The 25,696-nt window shown below is 39.7% G+C and overlaps 1 protein-coding gene across 2 annotated transcripts in view; it reads right to left on the minus strand.

The window, feature by feature from the left end:
- Nucleotides 1-25,696, minus strand: part of ATP9B (ATPase phospholipid transporting 9B) — a 451,056-nt gene that overhangs the window by 346,840 nt on the left and 78,520 nt on the right. For both annotated transcript variants that reach the window (XM_089682349.1, XM_089682348.1), the window contains exons 6-7: nucleotides 14,867-14,925; nucleotides 1,217-1,268 (exon numbers count right to left, since the gene is read on the minus strand). In XM_089682349.1, the coding sequence (XP_089538475.1) occupies nucleotides 1,217-1,268; nucleotides 14,867-14,925 (111 nt within the window). The remainder of the gene's footprint in view (nucleotides 1-1,216; nucleotides 1,269-14,866; nucleotides 14,926-25,696) is intronic.

Genomic DNA, 25,696 nt, shown 5'->3' on the forward strand with positions numbered 1-25,696 from the left:
GGGCTGTCTCATCCCTGTTAACAGATATATCTGAAAGAGACTGGCCAGTCTTCTGTCCTTTTGAAAACAGCAGACTGGCCAGATCACTAGTTAAAAACAGAAGAAAGAAAGCCTAAAAAGAAAACGAATGCAGACATCACATCTAGGAATTGGTAAGCTGCAATGTAATAAATGTTTGCTTTTGGGTTTATTGCTGCTTTAAACTGACGAATAGAGTTGGACATTTGAAAAGAAAAAAAAACCAAAAAAAAACACACAGCCAGATTTATGCAGGTGAAACATGTTATCCTTTACATATCTTATACAGTTTAGGGCTTATTCACAACATATGTGATGCCGAGTTGGACAGCATCTCTCAATGGAGGCTTAACACAATAACGATGTGAACCAGTTTAGATCAACCTTTCAGACACTCTGTCCGAAGCAGTATCGTGTGATACAATATAAACAGGATTAGGGAAAAAAGTATGTCTATACATTACTTTACACTATAAATGCTTGTGACATTAAAAAAAATAAATAAAACATTTTTCCAGCTATTAGGTTTTATTTAAAGAGAACTATTAATTTTGCCTATGCAAAGTTTTATCCACTCTCCCCATCCACTTATACTACTACTTACCAATTGCTCCCTTGCCGCTTCTTTCTGCTTCACAGCCAGAAACAACATCTGGCACTTCCAGGTATAGAGAAGCATGTGACCTTCTCCCCCTTTGACAGTGCCCAGGTTTAGTAGCCAGTTGCTAGGCCTGAGAACTCTCACATGACCTAGAGAGTGACATTACTGCTCCCTTTCTTTACCTGACATTAGTCATTTTGGTACCAGCTATGCAGAAGGAAGAAGCATAGAGGTAGTAAATAAGGTAAATATCATAGGGGGCCACTGGCAGAGGTCCAAGGTCAAGGTGACAGTGTCCCTTTAAAAAGCAAGCACTCTGTACAAATATATGCAAAAGTGCAGTAGCCCTAGCAGTGTGGCATAACCTTCCATCCATTTAGCGCAATCAGAACAACAGACTATATCTGATGGGCTGCTACACATTGCTCTTTGCCTGATTAAATAGTCCTATATATCTTATAAAATGTCAGTGTAGTTTCAACATACAAAACTTTGTCAGTTCCCACTGAATTGTTAATCTGTCAAGACTGCAACAAGCAGAATATGGCTAACAAACCTAATTTTCTGCATTTCATTCAGCTAAGACATATGACATACCGGTTTTCTCTGAGGTTCTAAGAAAGACCATGTCAGCTGGGATTCGTTGATTCTGTAAATAAATAAATGTACATATAAAAAAAATTATTTCTAACAAGATATGTTCTATAGTACTAGCTACAAAAGGTCACAAATGGGATTGAAATGCAATTAAAATAGGATTTATCTCAGTACTTTATATTCCGCATTTCCAATTTAGCAATCAATATTGTAAAAAAAATTATACAATAAATAAGTAACAGTTAAGCCTTTCAAATTCTTCCCATTGGTGAACAATTTAAATTCAGTATGAATCTCAATAGGAAATAGCAATTATTTCAGGATGTTGTATACATCCGCCTAAATTGCAAAAATAATATAAACACCATAATAAAGAACACAGAGCAGCAGCATCACTGAGGAAGCATGCAATATTAAAAATACTATTACACTAAATGCCAGTTAAACCTGTAAATTCCTTTCTATGGCATGAATTATTTAAGCTGATATGTTGAAGCTGATGTTTATTTTTTTGTTCTGTGAATGGGCAGGGGAGATCCTGTCATTCAGCTGCTCCTCCTTCATTCACAGAACACAATGCTGCTCAGCTTTTCTCAATAGCAGTGGCTGCTGTGAACTTTTAGATCAGAAGTTAACTGTTCAGGGCAATATTCAGCAACTCTGAAGGAGGCAATGAACAGAAGATTTTTACCAGAAGCAGCTGCTTGCAGATGGAATGATAAACACAAATACACATAACTAATGTGCTTAGTGCTATGTCAAAACTAATTTAGGCTTTAACAGTATTTTTTTACTCAATGACCATGTACAACCGTGTACCTCTAGTAACCACATACAACCCAGCACTAGAGGGAATAAGAAAAATAATCAAAGATTTACAACCCATCATAACAGAGGATGGAACTCTGAAAGAAATATTCCAGCAACACTCAATACTGGCCTTCAGACAACCCCCCAACCTCAGAAATAAACTAATCAGTAGGAAACTTCCTTCTGATTATGATGTCACAAATAATGGAAGCAAACCCTACAATAAGAAACGCTGCAAGCTGTGCAACCAAATCAATCCATCAAAAAGAGTCAGACACTCAAAAGGGATCTTTAATATCTCCGGATCATACAGCTGCACCTCCAGTAATGTTGTGTATCTTATCCAGTGCAGAAAATGCAGCAAAGGATCTTATGTTGGCAAAACAGGACAGAAGTTGCAAACAAGGATGAATTTGCACAGACATACCATCAAGGAACATAAAGAAGATGACCTCTGCACACCTGTAGGACACCATTTCACACAACCAGGCCACACAATGGGAGACCTCAATGTTTTAGTTCTGAAAGGAAAATTCAAATCCATTCAGGAAAGAAAAACTTTTGAACTAAGAATGATAATTCTATTTGACACAAGAGATAATGGCCTTAATTTGGACATGGGATTCCTCAACCATTATCCAACAGTTTTATGACTATTAGCTAGCTTGACTCCCTCTGTGTGAGTGTAGTATCCCCCCCCCCTCCTTTTTCTGTATCTTATCTGTAGCCTTTTTTTTTTTCATCCCTTCTAACATTCTGCTTAAACTTTGTGATTGTAATAGTACTGCTTGGACTTTGAAAAGGGGACATACCCCAAAAGCTTGTCCTCAAAATTGTATGTTAGTGCAAATAAAAAAAGTATCACAGACAGTACTCAATTGTTTCTTTACTCAATGATAATGTTATCATAAGTTTACAATTCACATGCCTAACTATAGCATGGGGTGGAATCAGTATGCCTTTACATAAAAATGTTTTACAAAGTGTACCAGAGACAGAAAAAGAAATTAGAGATTTGTCTAAATGGAGGAAAATCCTCTCCTGGGCAGTTGTCATTAGAATACATGCCCCATTAAAAGTTTTCTCCTTCTTCTAGTCTTGTGTTGGTGACAGCGTAAAAGTGAATGTCCTCAGGGGAAAAAAAGAGAGCAATTAAAAACTGACAGGTCCTAGCTCTTCGAAAGTTTTGACTTTAGATATTTAATAAGCAAACAAAAACCCATGAAACTGTTTCAGTAGACAAACTCATACTTGTATAACGATAATTATAAGCGTTCAGCAATTTGAAATAACCATATTCAATTGCAAATAACAACCAGAAAAAAAGTTATGCTTCAGCGAACTGACCTATAAGGTTCTGCATTGCATTATGCACACTCAACTATAAAACAGGTCTTTCGGTGTTTTACTTAGACCCCATTCACACTTGTGAGATTTGCCATTCGATTTTGGACATCAAAGTCGCATGACAAGTAGTACTCCATGTTTTCCAACGATAACCATTCACATACAGTTGTGTTCAAAATAATAGCAGTCAGACATCACTAACCTGATCAATCACTGTTTTTGGTAGAAATGATATTTCTACATTAGTTTTGGGTCTAGTGGCCGGAGACAGTTTGTCAGACGACCCCCAAACATTGAATTCAAGCCACAGTACACTGTGAAGACAGTGAAGCATGGTTGCGCAAGCATCATGATATGGGGATGTTTCTCATACTACAGTGTTGGGCCTATTTATCACATACCAGGGATCATGGATCAGTTTGAATACATCAGAATACTTGAAGAGGTCATGCTGCCTTATGCTGAAGAGGAAATGCCCTTGAAATGGGTGTTCCAACAAGACAATGGCCCCAAACACACCAGTAAACGTGCAACATCTTGGTTCCAGACCAACAAGATTGACGTTATGGAGTGGCCAGCCCAATCCCCGGATCTTAATCCAATAGAAAACTTGTGGGGTGACATCAAAAATACAGTTTCTGAGGCAAAACCAAGAATTAGAGAAGAACTGTGGAATGTAGTCCAATCATCCTGGGCTGGAATACCTGTTCACAGGTGCCAGAAGTTGGTTGACTCCATGCAACACAGATGTACAGCAGTTCTCAGAAACAGTGCTTATACAACTAAATATTAATTAAGTGATTCAAAGGAAAGCAAAATCTTCAAACATTTTTCAGTTTATATAGTGAACGTTTGAGTTTGTAAAGAAGAATACAAACACTGCTATTTTTTTGAACAGTCTAATATTCACTTTTCTTCAATTTTTTTTTGGGGAACAACACAAATTTGATATATTTTTCTTCATGTTTTGATTTGGAATAGAATGTGCAGTGTTCCCAATGCATTTGTGTGTATGGAAATAAAAGCTATTAGAAGGATTTTGAACACAACTGCTATTATTTTGAACACAACTGTATGTGCCAATTATATGCAGTGACTTCAAACTAGTTCATGAACTACTTTGGTCCGACTTTTATGCAACTTGAGGGCCATAGAATTCAACGCTAACCCTCAAAAGTTGTATGAATGTCATACCTGAATGTTTTACATGCAACAGTGGTGCAACAGTGGGTCTGACTTTGCAAAGGGACAAGTCACATCCAAGTCACAAACATCCAAAGCTGCATCAAATCTGCACAACGTTGGAGTGTGAATGGAGCCTAAAGCTTACCATACAAGAATTGAAACAAAACAATCATACTTTAAAGTGATTGTAAAGTCTAAAAATGTATTTTTTAAAAATAACAAACAGGTTCATACTTACCAGTGGCACCGAACCGCCTCTTCTCAGGTCCCCGCCAGTGCTCCTGGCTTCTCCTCTTCTCGGTGTGCCACCATAGGAAGGCGCTTCCTATGGTGGCACACCTGAGCACTTGATCCCGAGTCCTGCTCTCAGACACCCCCCCCCATTCCTTCGCCACAGGATTCTACTGACAACAGAGGGAACAAATGGCTCTCGCTACTCTCAGCCAAGAGGAGAGAGCCGCTGTAGACAGGCACTGTGCTGGATTGACTGAGGTAAGTATAAGGGGGGGGGTGGAATTCAGGATCCTGTAGAGTCAGTAAACTGTCTGCTTGTGCATACCATATGGGCAGGTAGTTACTGAATGGTAGGAAGAATCAATGATTTACCAGAGTGTTCACCAGTGCCTTTGCAGTTCACTGAGAGCTGCAAGCCATCGGTTGTGGCAGCCAACAGTAATTACAGTTTGTTTTTTCACAGAACTCTGTGAATAAATGATGTGAAAATCCCCTGCCTTCTTGATGGTTCCCAGTTCATGAATGCTTATGGGGAGTCTTGACTCAGCTAAAGACCAGGTCACCTTAACCGTTAAGGAGTTGTAAACTCCCTCAAACCTAAGGCTGGCATCCATTGTCACCACCTTCCATGCATTGGGAGGAATGACTTTCCCGACTCCATAGATGAGAATCACCATGCAAGGGGAAGATCTGACTTGTTGGATAGATGCAAAGGACAATCCAGAGAGTAGATCTGTTTGTTCCACAACATGAGGATGAAGTGGCCTTGAGTGAAACTGAGCAAAGGGAACTGCCTGAAAGGAGGCTACGAGAAGCAAACTGAGGGATGCCACATGTATCTGGGGGTCAACGTGTGGGTCCGTAAGAAGGTAGTTTTCTGTAGGAAGGAAAATTCTGGCTTGGACTGTGTGCAACATTAGACCCCAGTACTTCAGATGGTGTGAGGGCTGGAGGGCAGACTTTTGAAAAGTTGATTACATAACCAAAGGTTTTATAGGAATTAATCATCCTTTGTGACTGAAGTTGGCGCAAGACACCCAATAAATCTGCCTAATTTTGAGCTCGTGCAGGTAGATGGGGGGGGGGTTAAGAAATGAAAAGGGGATAGAGATAAAAATTCTATTTTGTACCCCTTTCAAATGACAGCTTTGACCCAGATGTCCAGGACATCTTGAATCCAGACTGGTGTAAATGCCAACAGAAATCCACCCCTGTGAGCGGTGGGGGTGCCGCTTCAATGTGAGGAGGTTTTCTGAGCAGAAGACAAAAAGGCGGTACTAAGCCTTGACTTGGAGGTTAATGCTTGGAGAGAGCGGAAAGGTTCCTTTCTCTGAGTAGAGGTAGCAGTCAATGGAGAAGGAGATTTATCGGTTTTATTGAAGGGTATGACTGACTGCCCTACCTCAATGATTTCATTGATGAATTTGTCAAGGGATTGCCCCAAGTAGGCATTCACCATCAAAAGACGTGTTTAAGACGCCTCTTACAATTATGCAGATATACTCCAAGATGAAAGAGTAGAAGTATGCTTATGGTCTCTGCGTTCTAAGCCAACAATCATAGCTGCATTTTTGGCCATAAAATCTAACATAACTATTAAGAATTCCTTCTTGAAGGAGGGTGTGGGCAAACCTGATTGAGCCAGGGGGACTGTGAGGATTATGTGGTCTTAACCTGGACAAGAGATCAGGGCTATCAGTGTCAAGGCCCTGGCACTGCTGGCCACACCAAAACAGTTACTGGATCATAAGATGGAGAGGACCAGTGCAGCCAAACAGCTCCCCTTCTATTTGGGATCCAACATGTTGCACTGCTAGACTGAGGTAAATTATTTAAACCACCAAGAGAAATGCTGGGTACTAACAAAGTAGCTGCTGTGAGCAGGAGAAGATAATAGCAAGAGGCGACTGGGACACTGCAGGCTGCAGCAATGGCTGAGGTGAAAACCACGTATCCTTTGCAATTAAAGCAACAATGGATAAAAGCTGCCTTACACTAAAAAGGCAGGAACAGAATATGTACAGTGGAGTGCATGAGTATCACGGCAGCATAACATTTTTCAGTGCATTAACCCTTTCCATGGATCTGCAATAACAATGGAAAATGTTGGCACTTAATAGTTCCCAATGCTCATAGAATGGGGAGCCCTCAGAAACGTACCATTGTTCAGGACCTAGAGCATGCTCAATGACTAACTTACACAGCACGGAAGTGACTGAAAATAGCCACAAGCAGTGCTCAGTGCCCACAAGGTACAGTCACAATGGAAATCTTTAGAGAATGGATCTCACTAAAGGCTGTGCCACAGCTATGGATGTGTAAAGCTCTCTGTGGCGAAACTGCTAAGTCACAAATAAAGGAAGAAAGATTTTGAAGAAATAAAAATGATAAAACGTTTGGATCCTAACAAAAAACTGAAGCATGCTAGGAGTGGGAGGCGTTATATCCGCCTGGCCAACAGATTTTTTGTTTAGCAGTGTCCAATTTCTTTTTAAGACATCAGTATAACTTTATTATTTATGAATTACCACTGATCCTGTGTACCTTAATGAATGACAATATATCTCCAATACATGTACACTCACCCTTGTTTTGTCTATTTAAAAACACTACAAGTATAGACAAATACCTATTGATCCTGCAAGAAATCTAGTGAGTTTCTAACTTCTGTGCACTCTGCTGCATTTTAATCTCATGACTACAGAACACCTCCCCGTTATTGTATAAAGAAGATTAAGAAGTAAGCAGCCTGGGGTGACAAAGTTGCTTTTCCAAAGATACAATACAGTGAGTTTTGTCAGCCTACAATAGGAAGAGCATTACTGGCAGGATCACAGGTGAAAATAATGCAACTACCACATCTAAGGAGTGATAAACTGCAATAAACAACATTTTTGTTCTATGGTTTGGATACACTTTGATTAAATGAAATTTAGCAGTTGTAGTGTTGCTGGACTTTCACAGTTGCAGACCATAAATGAGCAAATTGCTGTAAATGGGTATGTTGCAAAAATGATCCCTCACTGAGCATGTATCCATCATGAAAAAGAAAAGATAAGGTCTGAAGTATGTTAGCACAAAACATGTTAAGAAAAATTACTAAAGGTGGAAGAACTGACTGTCAACCCCCATATGGAAATCAGAAATGGTTTTAAAGGAAAACAATTGGATCTGTTGCTGTCTTTGAAAAAAATATGTGCTCGGGCACAGGCGATTTTTCTTACAAACTTAAAAATGCAGTCTCTGGCTATAGAAATATGGGCAGATTTAGCATCCATTAATTTACAAAAGCTGTTCTTCACCATCTACCGTAACTTACACCCTCAATTTAAGAGTGCTGAGGTACCAGAGTAAGAGGAAATCTAACACTTGATATAGTATGTCATATGTAGATAATTGAAGTAAAGTGCCATGGGCTAGTAGACAATACAATCTGCTGGTAAGCTATATGATGACATCATAAGAAAACTACCATAAAACTCTGCTAGAGAGCAGAAGTGTAACAGATGTTCTTGCTGTGTATTTTTATTTAGCAGAGCCAATTCATAGAGAGTGCAAAAGGCTGACCTAAGGCTGCAAAAGCACACTGTGCATTCAGCCATTTACAGATGTTTTATACATCTGTTCTTTTCAGTAAAGCTCTTTTTGATTGTAGTGCTAACTGTGACACGATAAAAAAAATTCTGAAAGACAATCTAATTCCATATGCAACTAAACAGGGGAGAGAATGTTAAGAATAACTTTCAAATTTGTTGAAACAATTTTTACACAAGCATAAATTGGAGAAACAGATAATGAACATACAGACGCAGCTTGAAACATCTATCTAAAACATGCAAACTAAACACTACACAAAATAAGGCAGCGCTGTACGAGAAATCAATTATGCCAAGTGCATCAGAGCAAAAGTTGTTCAGTGTCTTAGCAATTTATTTTCCTTTCAAAGCACTCATAGCCTGAGTAGAAAAGCTTGTCCTTGCCAGTAGCTACATAATGGGACCCTTGCCCTCTGTGGGGTAGCAGTGGTCTCACTGCAGTCTGAAAGAGTAGCGAGAAGTTGTGGATGCCTAAGCCCTGTAAATTCCAGATAAAAATGAAAATTCCCTTTGGGATGGTATGGCCCTTTAATTAACTATTCAGTAAGCTTTGAACAAAACATACACCTATGAAAAACAATTCTGAACCTAGGCGAAAGAGCTGAATGATAAAACTGCATCAATACAGTTATATAAATACAGGTATCAAACTTCATGATTTTCACAAACAGTTTAGTAAACATTTCGACATAAGTCCAACTACCATATTTTTTTTTCTTCTGAATTTTAAATACTGTACTGTCTGTTTAATATACAATCAAAGTCAGCCATGCACTATTATATCTCCCCTAGTAATTAGGATGTTAGATTGGCTTGAAAAATAACCAGGTGCGTAAAACTAAGTCTTTTCTTTGTGGCATGAAAATTGAACACTTCACACAGATTGTTTGCTTTAGTTGTAAACATATGGATCGTCCTCTGAAATGACTCATTAATTTCACTGTTGAAATGCTGTTGATGCATCTTCTAGTCAAATGCTAAGATCAGCTCCCTTGCCATTACAATAATCAGGAAAGTAACTATTATAATAGAAAACATGCATCTACCGACCAATGTTCTATACAATTGAAGTCATACCTGCACACTACTGTACAGATATGCTGATAGAACTTTAGAAAACAGTATTACAAGGGACTTCACTAAACATTTTGATTTTCTTATGTTGGACACATTATTTAACATCACGAGACACCAAATACGATTAGGTGGTCTTATACCTGCCAGTTAACCTTAAGTATGACAGGAAAATCAAACAAAAAAAACAATATTAACCACTTGCCCTCCAGAGGCTTTACCCCCCTTCCTGACCAGGCCATTTTGTGCAATACGGAACTATGTTACTTTAACTGACAATTGTGTGGTCATGCAATGCTGTACATAATTTAAATGTATGTCCTTTTTTTCCCACAAATAGAGCTTTCTTTTGGTGGTATTTGATCACCTGTGAGTTTTTTAATTTTTTGTGCTATAAGCAAAAAAGACCAACAATTTTGAAAAAAAATATTTTGACATTTTGCTATAAAACATATGCAGTAAAAAAATGTAAAAATTTAATTAATTCATAAATTTAGGCCAAGATGTATTCTGCTACATCTTTGCTAAAAAAAATCTCAATAGATGTACATTAATTGGTTTACGTGAAAGTTATAGTGTCTACAAATGGTGATATATATATATATATATATATATACTGGAATTTTAAATTTTTTTTTAATACTAGTAATGGCAGCGATCAGCGACTTATAGTGGGACTGTGGCGAGCATTCTGACACTGGGGGGCACTGACTGTCACTGACATCCCAATGACACTAATACAGTGATCAGTGCTAATTAGTACACTGTACTAATGACACTTGGCAGGAAGGGGTTAACATCTGGGGCAATAAAAGGGTTAACTGTGTGTGTTTTATTAGAGAAACATACTGCTGTGTATTTCTCTGCTGTGCAGAAAAATACACAGCAGCATGTTACTGCTGGCAGGAGAGAGACCTATGTTGTTTTACACATAGGTCTCTCCCAAGTAAGTGATATTCGGCGATCGCCGGGTGCCAGCGGGGAATCTCTGGTCAGAACCCGGTGGTCGACATCTGTAGACACCAATGGTACCTGGAAATACGCACACACACACGATTTTGCACAGCCCTGCCACCTTGTAGCAGTAGTTCTGCTATAGGGCGGTCGGGAAGCAGTTAGATAAACCACAAGGGGATTTTATAGCTTTTATATAATTTTATAATAGGTATTTCATTGATGTGTAAATATGAAAAACTTACGTATACGTCAAGCACCTAGGCAAGCAGACTGCTTCTACAAATATTTGTGAAAGAATAGGTCGCTCTCAGAAGCTCAGTGAATTCAAGCGTGGTACAGTGATAGGTTGCCACCTGTGCAAAAAATCCATCTGAGAAATTTCCTTGCTACAAAATATTCCACGGTCAACTGTTAATGGTATTATAACAAACTGGAAGCAACTGAGAACAACAGCAACTCAGCCACGAAGTGCTAGGACATGTAAAATGACAAAGCATGCTGAAGCGCACAGTGCGCAGAAGTTTCCAACTGTCTGCAGAGTCAATAGCTAAAGATCTCCAAACTTCGTGTGGCCTTCAGATTAGCACAACAGTGCATAGAGAGCTTCATGGAATAGGTTGCCATGGCCAAGCAGCTGCATCTAAGCCTTACATCACCAAGTGCAATGCAAAGTGTCGGATGCAGTGGTGTAAAGCACGCCACCACTGGACTCTAGAGCCGTGGAGACGTTTTCTCTGGAGTGACAAATCACGCTTCACTGTCTGGCAATCTGGTGGATGTGTCTGTGTTGCCAGGAGAACAGTACTTGCCTGACTGCATTGTGCTCAGTGTAAAGTTTAGTGAAGGAGGGATTATGGTGTGGGGTTGTCTTTCAGGGGTTGGGCTTGGCCCCTTCCAGTGAAGGAAGCTCTTAAGGCGTCAGCATACCAAGACATTTTGGACAATTTCCTGCTCCCAACTTTGTGGGAACAGTTTGGGGATGGCCCCTTCCTGTTCCAACATGACAGTATACCAGTGCACAAATCAAGGTCCATAAAGACATGGATGAGCAAGTATGGAGTGCAGGAACTTGACTGGCCTGCACAGAGTCCTGACCTCAACTCGACAGAACACCTTTGGGGATGAATTAGAGCGGAGACTGCAAGCCAGGCCTTCTCGTCCGACATCAGTGCCTGACCTCATACTGGTGCCTGGTCATACATTCCCATAGACACACTCCTAAACCTTGTGGACAGCCTTCCCAGAAGAGTTGAGGCTGTTATAGCTGCAAAGGGTGGGCCAACTCAATATTGAACCCTACGGACAAAGATAGGGATGCCATTAAACTTCATGTGCATGTAAAGGCAGGTGCCCCAATAGTTTTAGCAATACAGTGTAGGTCAAAGCTGTCAACAAGTCATCAGCAAGTGATGGGCATGCATACTGGAAAGCCACCCAATGTTTGAAAACAATATATCATTAAAGTACTCTACATTCAGTTTTACTTTGTATTAGAAAAATAAATGTTTTACATATTACTAAAAAAAATATAAAAAGATCAATTCATAAACTTTTAATAGTTTAAAATAATTGACCAATAACTACGCCTATTGTTCCCAGCAGGGACAGATGTCCCAAAACACCTAGGAGTTTTCCCCTTTATCCAGGTGCTGATGACTCAGAAAGTCCATCTGCCATGTTTCTGTGTGCTTCAAGAACTCAAATTTCAGATAGGGCTAGAAAATGCCCAAGCCAGAATTAGATACACTTCTCAAAGGGTCGTCTGGCTTTTGTTGCCACCCTTATGACTGATGTAAGCCATGGTTGTAGCACTGTCAGACTGAACCCCTTGTTACCGCTGAAGCTGGTTGGTCCATCACAGCAGGGATAGGCTATTAGCTCTTAGTTTGGGAATGTTAATGGGAAAACTGGGCTCCTTTGATGACAGTTGTTGTCCCTAGGTTACCTCAGCCTGACTGGGAGAACCGTCCAGATTAATGGGAGAAAAACGTCCCAGTATTCATGCGCAGGGCTATCAGGCTGCCAGAGGTAGATAGGGACTTTGTCTGGCCATGGCCAGTTTTAATCCAAAACATCCTTTACTAGAAGGTGAACTAAAAGGATCTAGTGTGTTTCTTGGACTTTGGAAGAGATTACATACTAGTGACCTTAGGTTCAGCAGGTGGGAAAGGATCAAACTGCAACAGGAGCGTAATCGTAATGGTTTATTTCAGCTTAGGAGTGATTGAGGGTGATTGCCCATCCTCCTAGGAGGAGTTCTCAGACCCTAAGTATTTACCTTCCACCTCCACATATTTTCCCTTCATCTTCATCAAGCAGCAACACTGCTGCAATGAATGAGTTGGACAATAACTCAGCAGGAGACACTTTCTTGCAGTACTTACAGTATGAAAAAGATTTACTGAAAAGAAAAGCTGGAGCGTGCAAAATCTGGCACAGCTCAGTATAGAAACCAATCATCTTCCAGGCTTTATAATCAAAGCTTAAATGAACAAGCTGAAGTTAGAAGCTGATTGGCTACCATGCCAGTCATACCAGATTCTGAGTGCTCCAGTTTTAGTAAATCTCTCCCTCTGTGTATCCTGTGGTCTCTATCAGAGAATTTTTCCCCATCAGGTCTGCCACGGAAGCTGATAATTTCCCCCTAAAGAAAGAGGAATGGAGAGTACTCGTAGAGATTAAGCAAGACTGTGAGGGTGGAAACTGTGGTTCAAAGATCCAGGGGCAGTTTTGAGAGGGACCCTGGATAACGTTATCATGGCTCTGTACACAGTATGCACTGGCCTGACCCCCATCTCATTTCCTTTTTGTCTAATGTATGCCATGAGGGTGGAGGATCCCCTGTGAGGTACTCAAATTCATGATCAGTGCAGAGACTGTTGCTGTGAAGCAGAAGAGGTGCAGGCGTCTTGTGTCCCATGACTAAAGGCTGCTTTATAACCTGGTGAAGGCTAATGCAGAGAGAACCCTTAAAGAGAGCGTAATTATGCATATAGAGTTGACAATTGCTCTCCTCCATGCATCATACGGGCTACTTCAAAATCTCCATAGCATGCCTAGATGCAACAAACCATTTAAAGTGGCACATGCTAAGCCATGGCTGCTACAAACTGTTTAAAAGTATTTCAGTCTGAGAGCAGGCCACAACACACCACTCCCATCCTAAGGTACTCCCGCTGCCCACCCCTCTGTGGCCAAGGCAGGGAGCTTGGTGTCCATGAACTAACCTCAGACTACAGGAAGAAAACTGGTGACTGAGAGCGGTTGGGAGAGATATCACAGAGCAAGGGCAAAGCATAGGACTCCCTACAGTAGGGTATTAGCTTCTTGCCAGTTTAGAACTCACCAGGTGTACAGGCTGTACCAAGGGTGAGATGTGAAGAATCAAGAACGTTCTTCATTCATCCAGTAATATTGGAATTACAAGCCAGAAACATGCTCTCAGTAAAAAGAGGTCATCCATAACCTAAATACACCAGCAAAAAACTGAAGATTGCTGGGTATGGGAGGGGTTATATTAGCTATCCTAACAACTTTGTTTGCCAGTATCCTCAACTGGAGATGGCAGAATGTAACACATAGTCAAGACTTAAAGGAGCCTGTGTCTTGTACTGTACGATTAAAAAATGGAATGTACTACCTAATAGCAGGCAGAGTAAGGGCTCACTCTCACCAACGGGTGCACTATACCACAGTCACTGGTGTGCACTGTGAATGTCACATTGATTATTTTGTATCTTTATTAAAAAGCCACAGAATGACATTTCATTCACCTTTATGCACAACAGCAGGTTGTGATGCTGTGTACTATGTTGACAAGTACTGCGCTGCATAAAAATGCAGCATGTCCTACTTTATTCAGTGCACACCACTGCAACACATACAGTGGTATGAACTGAACTCATGGGACTCAAGGTAAATTGCCTTGTCTATGCCTTGTGACAGCCTTGGGAAGGCTACCCAGCACAACTCAACACATATGGTGTGAACTAAAATGTCAAATTAAAATGTCAAATTATGCTTTCAGCACTGGTCAGGTATTGCCCGCATTACTATCACAGTCTCCTCAAAATGGCAAGAAAAAAAGATTAGACATGCCCAGTATTGAGAGAATGTAGTGCTTGGTGTCTGATCAATCTAATGCTAATCCTTAGCATTGCCACCCTCATCAGAGAGATAGGTATTTACACAGCAACATAAGTGTGTTATGTCAGAGTTTTTTACTGGTTCACACCATCTTTCTATTCTATTTGCATAACCACTAACGGCCACTGTAGACATTCTAGTAGCTAAAAAATGAAATTGCTGAAATTTTAAACTGCAATTCAGTTACTTCTGGATCTTAACTCCAAATATTCTAAAAAAAATAAATATATAAAAAAATTACATATATAATTATTATTACAACTAATATACTATGTATTTAGCAATGAATTGCAGTTATTACCTTTTCCACTATAATAAGGTCTCCAACTTGGATATCTGAACTTTTTACTTGCACTTTACCTAAAAGGAATAAGACAAACAAAATCTGAAAAACGAGCCATGAATATGCATTTGTATCTGGAAGACAAGGCAGAAGCACAATTCACATATTTATATAGCATATTTTATCATGTTAATTGTTCCCTTTGGTTATGTAGCATTCTGTTTATATAAAGCATCACACTGGCTCAAGTTTTGTCTTCAGCTCATTTTACAAATTTACATTAAGTTGAAAAGACAACAACAGGCATTTGAAACACTCATAGGATAAACATTTCAAACAGCAGTCAGAAATGCTTATTTTATCATTAATATTAAAGTTTTACTAAACCCACAACAGTAAAAATCAGTCTGTATATGCAGTAAAGCATGCTTGTTATACTCACTGCGGAACCTAAGGGGTTAATCCTCTGCATTGTGTAAAAAGGCTGTTTGATCCTTTCTTCTCTGTTTCTCCCCTTTTTTCAAGCGACCACCACTTATCTCCAGACTAAACCATAGGCATGCACATGCTCAGTTTGGTGTGTATTGCTTGAGAGGGCTTTTTTTTTATCTTGGGAGAGTGTATGTGACCAGCACAGGGCCAATCAGCACTGTCCAGACAGAGGTCAGGGGATTTCCATCCTCCTAGAGCAGAAAGAAAACTCCTACAAGCTTTAGCTAGTGCTGGGCTGGACACAGATAGAAGCCACAAGACTGCTCTAACTTCTGATGAAAAAAGGTATTTAGCAGTTTATATTTACTAAAATAATTGCACTTCCATGTTCTGTGTACTGTGGGAGACCAGATATAGTGAATGCAGGGTCCTGGGTTTAGTAATACTTGAACACAATAAAAACATTTTGCTTATTTCCCACTCTTAAAAATATGTTTCAACAATTAAATATATTTGTTTCATAAAAAAATGATAACGCATTCCTCTACAGTTTTCAGGGAGGAGGTGCTAAACAGAAAAGGGTTGGTAAAAGGGTTGGTAAACAGGATAAACAGAAAAGGGTTGGTAAAAGTAAAAACTCTTTTACCGCTCTTAAAAAAAAGAAAGCCTTACTTTATACCAATGATTAACACTGTTAACTGTTAATTTTGTAATGTGCAGCTAGCAATATCCTGAGATTCAGACTCTGTAAACACATGTGCTTTCTTGGTCTGAGCGCTGACTGCCTGTATGTCAAACAGGTGATGTGCAGAATACTGTGTGCAACCTTTTTTAGTATACACATTTTTTAAAATTCATAAAATTCAGGAGCTCAGTGACAAGATATTAGTGATTCATTAATTCATACATTTGGCACTATTTGGGAAAGAAAGTTCCAACTAAAGGCAGGGCTATGTCATGTTTGGTAGTCTAATAAATGCAAAGCCAGCTTAACCGTTGAAGTGGAACTCGACCCCCCTATCGGCTACAACCAAGGAATCTGCAATCTTAGCCTCTGCTTGATCTGCACTTGCCATGGTTCTGCACGTTATCAGTTATGACACCAGCCATTTGATGGCTTGACAGTTCAGCTGAGAGCACAAGCAGCTGTGAAAGTTATCATTCACAGCATGCCTGAATGTTACTGTTTTGGGAAACAGTTAAAGCAATGGGTTATGTTCCACTTTAAATACACCTCAATAAAAAAATTCTAAACATTCTAAAAATTGTAAACATTGATTGAACATGTTTTTTCAATGTGTTCAATGGTATCTCCATACATCAAGCAAAGATAGAGGCAGAAAAAAGGTTTCATTGACCTTTTGCAGAGGTTGCCTGGTAAAAACAACTGTAATCTCTTTTTCCAGGGGTTACATGAATTGATTTTTCTGAAATCATCACTAAAGAATCAACTTCTGTAGAAAGGACATGTTGGAAGATTTCTGGATGATCAGCAGCCACTGTCAATCAGCTGCAGTCACTGATCCCTGTATTCTGAAAGAGGTGGGTGTGACTGTCAGAATACAGTGTATATTGGGGGGGGGGGAAGGGATATTCCCCCTTCCACCTTGTTTGTATGAATGGAGGGATCTTTTTTTTTCTGATAAGCTCTCTGGCTCTAACAAAAAAAAAAACAACAACTAATGTGTATGGCCAGCCTAATATTTACACTGGCCTTGGCCTGTGATGACAGCACTCAAAGCCCAGGTTAGGAATAGATATATAGTTGCAAGAAAAAGTATGTGAACCCCTTGGGATTACGTGGAGTTTTGCATGAATTGGGCATAAAATGTGCTCTGAACGTCATCTAAGTCACAACAATAGAAGAACACAGTCTGCTGAACATAATACTACACAAACATTAGATGTTGCCATGGTTTAATTGCACATAACATGTAAACATTCACAGTGCAGGGAGGAAAAAGTATGTGAGGCCCTAGCTTAATGACTTCTCCCAGAGCTAATTGGAGCCAGGAGTGAGCCAACCTTGACTCCAATCAGTGTGATGATATTGGATGTGTTGCTGACAGCTGTCCTGCCCTTAAAAAACACACACCTGTTTTGGGTTTACTGGTTTCAAGAAGCACTGTCTGATGTGAACCATGCCTCGCAGAAAAGAGCTCTCAGAAGACCTACGATCAAGAATTGTTGACTTGCATGAAGCTGGAAAGGGTTACAAAAGTATCTCCAAATGCCTTGATGTTCATGTGTCCACGGTAAGACAGACTGTCTACAAATGGAGAAAGTTTAGCACTGTTGCTACTCTCCCTAGGCGTGGTCGTCCTGTAAAAATGACTGCAAGAGCACAGCGCAGAATGCTGCATGAGGTAAAGAAGAATCCCAGAGTGTCAGCTAAAGACCTACAGAAATCTCTGGCACATGCTAACATTTTTGTTGACACATCTACAATAAGGAAAACATTAAACAAGAATGGAGTACATGGGAGGGCACCACGGAGGAAGCCATTGCTGTCCAAAAAGAAGATTGCAGCACGTTTGAAGTTTGCAAAAGAGCACCTGGATGTTCCACAGCACTACTGGCAAAATATACTGTGGACAGATGAAACCAAGATTGAGTTGTTTGGGAAGAACACACAACACTATGTGTGGAGAAAAAAAGGCCCAGCACACCAACATCAAAACCTCATCCCCACTGTAAAACATGGCGGAGGGAGCATCATGGTTTGGGGCTGCTTTGCTGCCTCAGGGCCTGGACAGATTGTTGTCATTGATGGGAAAATGAATTCCAGAGTTTATCAAGACATTTTGCAGGAAAACGTACGACCATCTGTCCGCCAACTGAAGCTCCGCAGAGGATGGGTGATGCAACAGGACAATGACCCAAAGCATACAAGTCATTCAACAAAACAATGGCTGCAACAGCACAGAATACGCCTTCTGGAGTGGCCCAGTCAGAGTCCTGACCTCAACCCCATTGAAATGCTGTGGCATGACCTTAAGAGAGTGATTCACACCAAACATCCCAAGAATATTGCTACACTGAAACAGTTTTGTGAAGAGGAGTGGTCCAAAATGACTCCAGATCGTTGTGCAGGTCTGATCTGCAACTACAGGAGATGTTTGGTTGAGGTTATTGCTGCCAAAGGAGGGTCAACCAGTTATTAAGTCCAAAGGTTCACATACTTTTTCCTCCCTGCACTGTGAATGTTTACATGTTATGTGCAATTAAACCATGGCAACATCTAATGTTTGTGTAGTATTATGTTCAGGAGACTGTGTTCTTCTATTGTTGTGACTTAGATGACGTTCAGAGCACATTTTATGCCCAATTCATGCAAAACTCCACAAAATCCCAAGGGGTTCACATACTTTTTCTTGCAACTGTAGGTAATAGATCTGCAAATTTTCATATGGTCATTTCACAGGTTCTAAAGTATTTAGCAAAGTATATCTGAACCCTAGCCTCCCAGTTCTTAAATGTCAAGGCCGACATTGTTTTCTTTTAAGGTCATGTCCATATTCTGCAAGTACAGAAGAATATCTGTTAATTCGGACAGAAAACCCCTTTTTCTTGTAGCTTCTTGTGTGTTGAGCTAAAATCTTAAGCACGGTTTAAGCCTTCCAGGCTACCTTCTGTGAACTGCTGAACACCTTTCTCTTATGCAATAAAGATGAAGATAGGGGGAGATTTTGTGTATTCCAAATCAGGAGAGCACCTTAGGGCGACAAAGCTGCTCCTTCATATACTGTATACAGTATGGTGAGCAAGCATTGTCACCCTAGATGACAGGATCACCAGGTTAGAGAAAGCCTGAAAAAACAATTAAGCTACCACATCTATGGTCTGGTAAGCTACAATGCATTACATTTTATTTTGGGTTCAGATACAATTGAAAGTGAAAATAGTCCCTTGCAGCAGATCATTAGAATGTTTTGGTGCATATCTCAGTATAAAGTCAAAGCACTGAACCTGAGAAATATAATGTGTAGACATTTGCTGTTAAAGCATGAGGATCCCCATGAGCATGCGCCGCAAGCAGCAGTCCTGCACCAGTGCTGACTGTGAAAGGACTCCCATGCAGCAGCAAGATTTGTTTTGCTTAAATTTGCAATGCTAATTTGTACTGGTATCAAAATGCTAATATATTTTATAACTATAGTCTTACTTTAACTATCCATTTAATAAAAGCACTTTTACCTTTTTTTCACCTATCCAATATTTGCTAATTACATCATCAAGAAAAAAAAACACTAAATCCAAAGAAACCTGAAACACATTTCACGATTATAAAGTTCGTGGTCAATATTACCAAATTTAGAATCTCTTTTTCTTTAAAATAAAAATATAAATTTCATTTTTATTTCAAAAGCATATTTCAAAGCAAAAAACAAACTATAACAATAAAAAGAGAAATACAATACAAAATAGACATAAACACAAAGAACATTACATAATATAATAAACCCAATCTGTTTGTTTCAAAGCATTAGTAGACAATTTTGTTTTAAGATATAAATAAATATGAATTGTATCAACCACACCCAGAAAGCAAAGTAACCAAGTTGACATTTTGGATGGAGAAATTAACAATACGTGATTCTTTAATCTAACCATGTGAACCAGCAGCATATGGATTATCTTGAAGGAATAATACATGAACATACATCTTATTTCACAAAATGCCATAGTATATTACTTATATATTACTTATATTATAGTACTCCAAATGAATATAAAATGGTTAATTCCTTTAGAATAATAAACCAATTAGGATTTCAGGAAAGCAGCTTTACTTGGGTGAGGTAAAGATGTAAGTAATGCGGAGTTACTTTAACTGGATGAGAGCAGTGCCGCAAAACAAACCAATAGATATAGTTGTCAGTGCAAAGATTTTAGTGAACTATATTTTTTTCTTGGAAAACATCTCAAAAGAAAAGCATTCTTCACCAGCTGTGTAATTACCAATAAAAAAGTTCAAAGCTGTCAGTGGTAGCTGCACATCCAGACTTTATGGTCCACCAAGACGTAGGCCTTTAGCCTACAGCAATATGCAGAAATCAAGCACTGAAATAAGCGTCAATAGTAATTCATTACAGTCACTGGATAAAAAAGCAATGCAGTTTGCAGCAGTGTGGCTTGAAAAACTAATAAATATTTCTTATGTTCTAGAGAAAATTACACCGAAACTCTAGATATTGAAAAACAAGTCTTCAGATTTATATGTTACTCAATACTAGGTAAAAAATGATATCTAAGTGAGTAAATAGAGCCCCATCACAATGCCCAATAATCTTACTGAGGTGAATTAAAAAAATCCCAAAATTTTGAACTTGGGGTAACATGATATAATTCAAAATAGAAAAACATGCCCACTCTAACGCAAACTGTCAAAATGTAATACTGAATAAGGATTTAAAGTACTGTATATTTACTTCCAGTTACTCCTGTTGCACAACATAATATGATGCCATTTTTCAATGTTAATTGATAGTATGTTTTCAGTCGGTCAGAGATTGTGTATGAATAAGCCACACTTAAAAGAGTTTTTACAGTACTAAGGTAAGTTCAATGCGTGTCTTGTTTGATCTAATTTTGTATAACTACATAAAGTATGGGATGTCTATACTACGGTTAGGCTATAAATGTAAGCAACCCTTCTACAGTCTTCAGAAAGATCAGACACCATTTTAAAAAATCCAGCCATCATCATAAGGTACTCTCTAACCCAAAGTGGCAAATTTCCTTGAATGCTGTAGTCACACAGGTTTATAAGAAGAGACCTAAAACCTTAGTCAGCTCAGGGAAACGAGGTTATTGGCAATGACATTTTGTAATGACTGGTTTACATCCTAAATTCCTAAAGGATCTACAAAACGTGCCAAGTGGTTTAGGAAATGAGCTATCTAATGGGTTACAGATACATTTTTTTCTTCTTTAGCATACTAACAATTTCTTTACACATGATGCTTGAGGTTCTGTTTACACATGATCAAACTTTAACAGCTTACTATTTATTCAATAAAGGCTTTGTTAAGCACCCAAACATATTTTTACATGCATTCACACCTACTGTTGTGTATTGTGCTCAAGAAGTGCAGCACAGAAGGGAAGAAATAACAGCATGTCATTATATGACTAATATACACTCACCAGCCACTTTATTAGGTACACCTGTTCAATTGCTTGGTAACACAATTTGCTAATCAGCCAATCACATAGCAGCAATTCAATGCATTTAGGCATCTAGACGTGGTGAGGACAACTTGCTGAAGATCAAATGGAGCATCAGAATGGGGAAGAAAAGGGATTTAAATGACTTTGAATGTGGCACGGTTTTGGTGCCAAACGGGCTGGTCTGAGTATTTAAAAAACTGCTGATCTACTAGGATTTTCACACACAACCATCTCTAGGGTATACAGAGAATGGTCCGAAAAAAAGAAAAAATATCCAATGAGCGCCATTTGTGTGGATAAAAATGTCTTGTTGATGTCAGAGGAGAATGGGCAGACTGGTTACTGCGACATTCAGATGGTAAGGTCAGAATTTGACCTAAAACAACATGAAAACATGGTTCCATCCTGCCTTGTATAAATAGTTCAGGCTGGTGGTGGTGGTATAATGGTGTGGGACATATTTTCTTGGCACTAGCAAGGTGTACCTAATCAAGTGGCCAGTGAGTGCATCTCCGATGCATATTGTCTTTCTTGCCTGTAAGACTATCCTGAATAAAGTTTTACACTTGGTGAAGGCACAAGTATAACAATGTGGGAAGGGTTGGGTCCTATGCATGTTTTTTTGTGAGGAAGAGCCAAACTGGGAGATGAGACAGGTCAAGAACGTTCAATGCAAAACTGCTAAGACAGAAGCATAATAAACTTCTATTCTGCCTAAAGCACTCTGTGAGGGAATACTTTACATTACTGTTTCAAAGAAGCCATCTGACTTTTCAATGTGGATTTACCTGTGTGTTCTGTGCTAATAATGTGCAAAGAAGGTGTGCCTGGACTGTTATGCCAAGATCACTTTCTCTCTCAAATACATCACCAAAGCCCTGGCACCAACAAATAGTTGAAATTTTCTACTTCTAGTATCAAAGCATTGGATAGCTCACTCTTGAACATACTGAAACTTGTATACAAATTTGACACGTTTTACTTAGGAAAAACACTCATGATTTCACATTAGCCCTTTACTTTTAATGTAAGCATAACATATGCAAATTAAATTAATGCTATTTTGCATTCAGAGTAATCAAGTTTACATAACTTTTCCCATTAGCAAAAGAAGTGATTGCTTTTGAAAATGATGTTACTAAATTGACCAATGTTTCATAAGACAATCACTTCTATATAGTTAGATTAAATTGCTCGACAAACAATGTCTCAAGTGTGATTTGCAAATTGTTCACAATTTCTAGGTAACTGATAAGATATAAGTGCTGTACTTTGTTGGAACTAAATGCTCCCAACAGTGAAACTAATCTAACACCTAAGAAAAACAGATAATTTGAGAACACTTTGAGTGTATGGACTCATATATGGTCTATCATATGTTCTGTGTTTTCTGCAGATAAAACTGTGCATAGATGGAAAACAATGCTTGCATCAGTACAATGTTGCCTTATTTATTTTTTGTTACAGCTATGTTGGAAAACTCTTTGTTTTATAATTGTTCTATGCACAGTTCTAAGTACAAAACTCAATTAGGAATAAAGGCTTCTAGCACAGTAGGTTTTGTAGAGGATATTTAGTGAATGCAGTGGAAACTGTTTTCTTTTTTCTATTTGAAGGTGACTTTCTCTCTCTTTTCCAAGTTAAGCTTTTAACCCATTGACACTAGCGTTACACAAATATTCCGGAGATGGCCTCCTGAATAATACATATTATTTCATTTGATGCATTTTGTCCATGGAAGTGCGAAAAAACTAAAACCTGTAAGTGTACAAAAAACGTGCAAGTGCAAACACACAACACACAAAAAAGTACACTTAAAGGTGTGCTTTTGTCCACCCCCCGAAGGGGTAAGACTTCTACCCTGATCCCCCCCCCCCGAGGCACAGGGCTCCTGACAGGGACAAAGGGTTTCCAACATGGTCCACCTAGCCAAAAGGCCTGGCGGACCCCTTTCCTTGTGGCTAGCCGAAGCCAACCACCAAGTACTAGTTCAGGGAGCTCTCTCGACAAGAGACCACCCAGGAACACGGAAGGAAAGAACCTAATGGCCACTCATCCTCCCCCTAGACTTCAGGGCAGGCCGAAGGACCCACACCCTCCATCCTAGTGAGAAAAAAACACACAAACAAAAGTGAGAGATGACAAAATAGTGAAGAAAAAATAAATAAATAATTGGCTGTGCAATTATGCACTGGCTAGGCCCTGAGGCCTGTAGCAAAAATTGCCCTGGACTTAGCCGAAAGGCCTAGCCCTAAAAGGCGAACAGAAAAAGTGTTTAGAACAGTGACCATGTGCAATTTTCACACTTGGAATCCCACCCCCATGTGTTACTAAGAGCACCCCTGAGACAACCACTCCCAGGGGGCACTGCTCCATGGACGCTCTGCCTTTACGGCCCCTGGCCAGACAAGGTAGACCCATTCAAATCAGGAGGAACTGGGCCCCTCCAGTTTTCCCGGGGGAAGGGGGGGATTACTCCCGAGCCCCAACAGCCCATGGGCGCCTCAGTTTCTCTTCCAGTCGGTACTAACCTCCAGAACTCCCATCATACCAGCAGGGGTACTATACAGCCAGCCAACCTTGCCAAAAAGCAAGAATGACGGAGGAGCACCCCTGCTGGATACTGACAAAAACAGATACTACACTTGATCTTAGCCAAAATTCCGAGAAGCGATTTATAGGTTTACATAGACAGCTTCATTTGACAATAGGCTGCTTGTCAGGGATAACCTGATGCACCCTGTCTCTTCCCCCTGCCCTGGGTGGTGCAGGGATGTTGGATTCCTATCGCCCGACGCCCGGGACATGTAGAGCGGCGGGCAGGTAGTTTTTTTATGCCTTCAGGTAGAGGGCTCACCTGTCAGGTGGAAGCATTTGGCAGCAGTGCTGCCACCAATTGCTTCCACACAGTGCCAGCCTCTCCGCGCCCCCCCCCCATGAGGTTTCCCTGGCTCCGCTTGCCTACCTGCGGGCCCAGCTTACCGTTGGCTAAAAGGGAGGGAGAAGAGTGGACAAGTTTGCTCCCCTCCTTGTGCTGATCTGGAAGTGACGTTACGATGTCACTTCTGGATCCCCGTTGAGAGATTGTAATGCAATCCCCGGAAATGTAATATGGTGCGATGTGCACTGCATTACATTCAGTGGAGCAGAGGGGAAACATGCAGGGTCTTTTAGACCTTGCATGTCTTGAAGAGAACCTGTCTTTGTCCCGTATGTGATGAAAAAAAAGGCAAACAAAAAGGCAAAAAAAGTTTTTTTTTATTGTAAAAAATAAAGTTACACCCAAGCATATACCATACCCCCAAACAAAATACTGAGGCCCCCACCCCCACATATATGTATGTACAAACGTAAAAGCACACGCTGGGGCACCTACGCATGAAACTGTTGATTGCGATACATATCACATATTGCCGCGCATGCCAGAATGAGAGCAATATTTCTAGCACCAGACCTCCTCTCTAACACTAAACTGGTAATCTATAAGGAGCTTTAAAAGTGTCAACCTATAGAAAATATAGGGTACTGAAGTTTGTCACCATTATAGGAACGTGCACAAATTTAAGGTTTGACAAGCTGGATATCTATTTACTTGCTGCAACCTCATCTTTTATATTTTACAAAAAATAGGGTAATTTATTGCTTTTTTGTGCCCTTAAATTAACTTACTTGTATTTTTTACTAAAATCATGCGACATAAAAAATTGGAACTACCACTATTTTATTCTCTAGGGTCCCTGCTTTCAGAAAATATATAATGTTTGGGGGTTTTATGTAGGCCTAAAATGATTTTTTTAAACGTGTGCAAAAAAAGCAAAAACAGCTCTGGCAGTGAAAGGGATAAAGTATAAGCACTGACCCACCCTTTCCTGATGAGCAGCCAATCCTTGTAAATCACACTGCAAGGTCTCTCCCCTCCCTGCTAGTCCTTGGGTGCGGTGCTGGAGACAGGCAGGGAGGGGAGGAGGAGACAAACAGCGAAATGTTAAAAATATTACACGTTTAAGTTGCCATTAAGCTTCTTATGTTTTTAAAAGCCCCAGACATTCCTAAAATCACCTCCGATTTAAATACGGTTTTGGTTAAAAAAACATAACCCTCTGCAAGAATTTTCTAAAAAAAAAATCCTCAGAGCTGAGGAAAGCCCGAAAGGTAGTATCTGCTCTGAAAATACTGTATCACTCCCCTGATTTCTGTTGCCAGACGCAAGGATTTTTGCGAGTTTTCCCTTATGGGGCATGT

Source organism: Staurois parvus, unplaced genomic scaffold (genome assembly GCF_062004578.1).
Source record: "Staurois parvus isolate SC_StPar_1 unplaced genomic scaffold, SC_StPar_1.0 ptg000287l, whole genome shotgun sequence".
NCBI classification, from domain to species: Eukaryota; Metazoa; Chordata; class Amphibia; order Anura; family Ranidae; genus Staurois; species Staurois parvus.